At 33.4% G+C, this 3,467-nt stretch overlaps 1 protein-coding gene across 1 annotated transcript; it reads left to right on the top strand.

Moving 5' to 3' along the window:
* The first annotated feature begins 515 nt into the window (after positions 1-515).
* Positions 516-2,240, top strand: LOC148192956 (scopoletin glucosyltransferase-like). Its single transcript, XM_088098048.1, has one exon. It carries the CDS (start codon positions 582-584, stop codon positions 2,016-2,018), a length of 1,437 nt encoding a protein of 478 aa, XP_087954174.1. The 5' UTR covers positions 516-581; the 3' UTR covers positions 2,019-2,240.
* Positions 2,241-3,467: the final 1,227 nt, after the last annotated feature.

The raw sequence follows: 3,467 nt of genomic DNA, 5'->3' as shown, positions 1-3,467 counted from the left end.
TTTTTGCTTCGTCCCAACCAAAGATGACTGACCTAGGTTAACTAAAACCTTATATATTATTTTAAAAAATACCGAAAAGTAGGTCCAAGCCCAGAAAAGTGCCGCTCAGCGGTAATTTGCGCTGAGCGTTACTTCCGGTTTCTCTTCTTTTGTACTTTTTGTGTCCTTTTCTGATTCCATCTCTATCCATTTTCACTTCTTTCATCAATTTCATCTCAAAACCTGAAAAACAAGGAAATCAAGCATAAAACGTGTCCAATTCTCTTATTTCCAACAATTCAACAAAATCATGAGTTCAAACTAATTTCTAAGTCATAGAGGTTATAATTGAAGTTAATTTTAGATATAAAAATAACAGTTCTCAAGCGTCATCAGTTACATTATTAGAATTTAATATTAAAAAGTAATATTTTTGTGGACGTAAAATATACTCATTGCAACTATACTATCTGGTCTTTCTCTGCCGTATTTATGAAGGTTTCTGGACCTCTCAATATATATAAAGGCCTTATGTACATATATTCCTCATTATTTAAGCTTGAGGGGCAAAGTTTACATAGTTATACTTAGTAAAGAGAAAAATGGGTAGCAGTATTGAACAGCATAGTCTGCACATTTTCTTCTTTCCCTTCTTGGCTTATGGTCATATAATACCAACAGTTGACATGGCTAAATTATTTGCAGAAAAGGGTGTGAAGGCCACCATTATCACCACACCAGGCAACGCACCTTTTATCTCTAAAGCCATTGGAAAAGCAAAAACTGACAACGAGATCCAGATCCAAACCATCAAGTTCTCTTCTGCAGAGGTTGGTTTACCTGATGGCCTTGAAATTACTGATTCAATCACTAACCCATATTTGATTGAAAGTTTCTTTCTGGCCACCTCTTTGCTACAAGAGCCACTTGAACAACTATTGCACGAGCAACGTCCAAATTGCGTTGTTGCTGATATGTTCTTCCCATGGGCAACTGATTCTGCCGCCAAATTTGGAATTCCTAGGCTCGTCTTCCATGGAACTAGTCTCTTTTCACTCTGTGCTACAACGTGTATGCAACTTATCGACCCTAACAACGATGTTTCTTCCGATTCTGAGTCACTCACCATTCCTAATCTTCCGGGTGAGATTAAAATAGCAAGGACGTCGTTGAGATCTTATGGCACGGGTGACCGAACGACCATGATCAAATTGTTGAGGGAAGCAAACGAATCAGAGTTGAGAAGCCATGGGGTTGTTGTTAATACCTTCTACGCACTCGAGAAGGATTATGCGGATCTTTACAGCAAGGTGCTTGGAAGAAAAGCATGGCATATTGGTCCCTTATCTCTTTGCAACAGGGACGTCGAAGAAAAGGCGCACAGAGGAAAGGAGGCGTCTGTGCATGAATACGAGTGTCTAAAATGGCTTGACACAAAGAAACCCAACTCAGTTGTTTATGCATGCTTTGGAAGTACAACACTGTTATCTGATTCTCGACTTAGAGAGATTGCTATTGGTCTCGAGGCTTCAGGGCAACCATTCATATGGGTGGTGAGGAAAAGCAAAGAAGATGAAGTTGAATGGCTACCTGATGGATTTGAGAGAAGGATGGAAGGGAAGGGAATAATCATAAGAGGGTGGGCACCTCAAGTGTTAATTCTTGAACACAAGGCAACGGGAGCATTTGTGACCCATTGTGGATGGAATTCAACCTTGGAATCAGTGACTGCTGGGGTTCCCATGATAACATGGCCAATTTATGCCGACCAATTTTTCAATGAGAAATTGGTAACAGAAGTCCTTAAAATTGGGGTACCTGTCGGTGCCAAAAAGTGGAATGGATTAGAAGGAGATAGTGTTTCATGGGATGCGTTGGAGAAGGCAGTGAAGAGCATAATGACTGGGGAAGCAGCCATTGTAATGAGGAACAGCGCAAAGAACCTCTCGAAGCAGGCTAGGCTTGCCATGGAAGAAGGAGGATCCTCTGACTCTGATTTGATAGCTTTAATTGAAGAATTAAGTTCGATGACTTTCTGACTTACCCGCCGTCACTGCAAGATGCATTGATGATCTAGACTATCTATTAAAGCAGGTTATTGTTTTCAAAATAAATTTACTCTTAAGAACATTATGCATATGGTTTACTAGTGATAGTTACATTTTACCGTGAAAAAATTGTGTCAAGGGTCTAAGATTTTAGTTTAAAATATTTTAACTTAAAGCCATATTAATTTCAAATAAATTCTATCAAAATTAAACTAAAATAATACATATTCTTCTGGACGATTTTAATTTAAAAATATTTATACTAAAGTCATATTATTTTTATATGATTTCTTCGTAATAAAATTGTGCTACGATGATAATTTAGTCACGTATTTTTCTTTATATTGCCCATTTTAGTAAATTAAAAACAAAAGGTACATTAGTTTTGTAAAAATTGTTTTGGAACTTTCTAATAGAAGATATATATTAATGTTAAGTTTGAATTAAGTATCTCTTATATATTACTGGTTTTTTTTATAAAATTTAGAAAAAAAATTCTAAATTCAATCAAAATAAATTCTCAATTAAAATTAAAAAATCTTGAATTTATTAATATGGTATATAGATTTAACACCATGTTAACTTGTTATAATGTAAAAATTATTTATTTTATTTTATTAAGAAAAAAAAAATAAATAAAAATAAATCATAACAAGAATCAAAAGAACAGACAAATTTATTTATCTGACCTCAGAACAAATAAAATTACAGCATAATCAATCACAGAGGCTTAAGATTCCAATAAATGTTGAAATAACATGAAAATAGAAAAAGAGAGGGTGAATAACATGAAAGAAGCGAGAGATGACGAAATTTGAACTCCTAAAGGGTTTCCTAAGCTCCCTTAGTGTGTTTTCGTAAGTCCTTTTATATAGAAATTGGATTGTGCTTTATTTTAGGATTTTCTATTGTTATAATCTTCTTTATGATAATACAATCTCCTCCAATTACTTCTAACCGTGTTTCTCGGCGATCAAATTAATACTATTAAACTATAGAAACTTCAGTATTGCTAAATAGTAGCCAACAAAATAGAAAGCGTAAATTTAACCCTTAGTCGTCTCCCAACGAACTCGAAATTGATTCTTAAGAAATTAGTTCTTATAAAAACTATAAAGAAGGGTTGGTGAAAAAAAACAATAAAGAAGATAAATATCAATAAAAGATTAAAGAACAAAATAACAAAAGATAGAAATAAATTAATTTATAAAAAGATTTAAAAAAATAAAAATAACGATAAAGAAAATATGCTGATTTCACAACTTTTTCAAAATAGGATTCTTCATTGGTTTTATAAGGATTATTGTTTAATTAATTATTGTCTTAGATTTTCAAATTAATCTATACAAATTCTCAATTAATTAATTTGTTGCGCTCTCACTCTCAACCAAAGTACAATCTTAATTAAAAGCAATAACTTTATAGATTAATCAGATTCCA

Source organism: Vigna umbellata, chromosome 9 (genome assembly GCF_029865625.1).
Source record: "Vigna umbellata cultivar VRB3 chromosome 9, Vumbellata_1.0, whole genome shotgun sequence".
Lineage (NCBI taxonomy): Eukaryota > Viridiplantae > Streptophyta > Magnoliopsida > Fabales > Fabaceae > Vigna > Vigna umbellata.
This window is presented reverse-complemented; position numbering and strand designations above follow the sequence as displayed.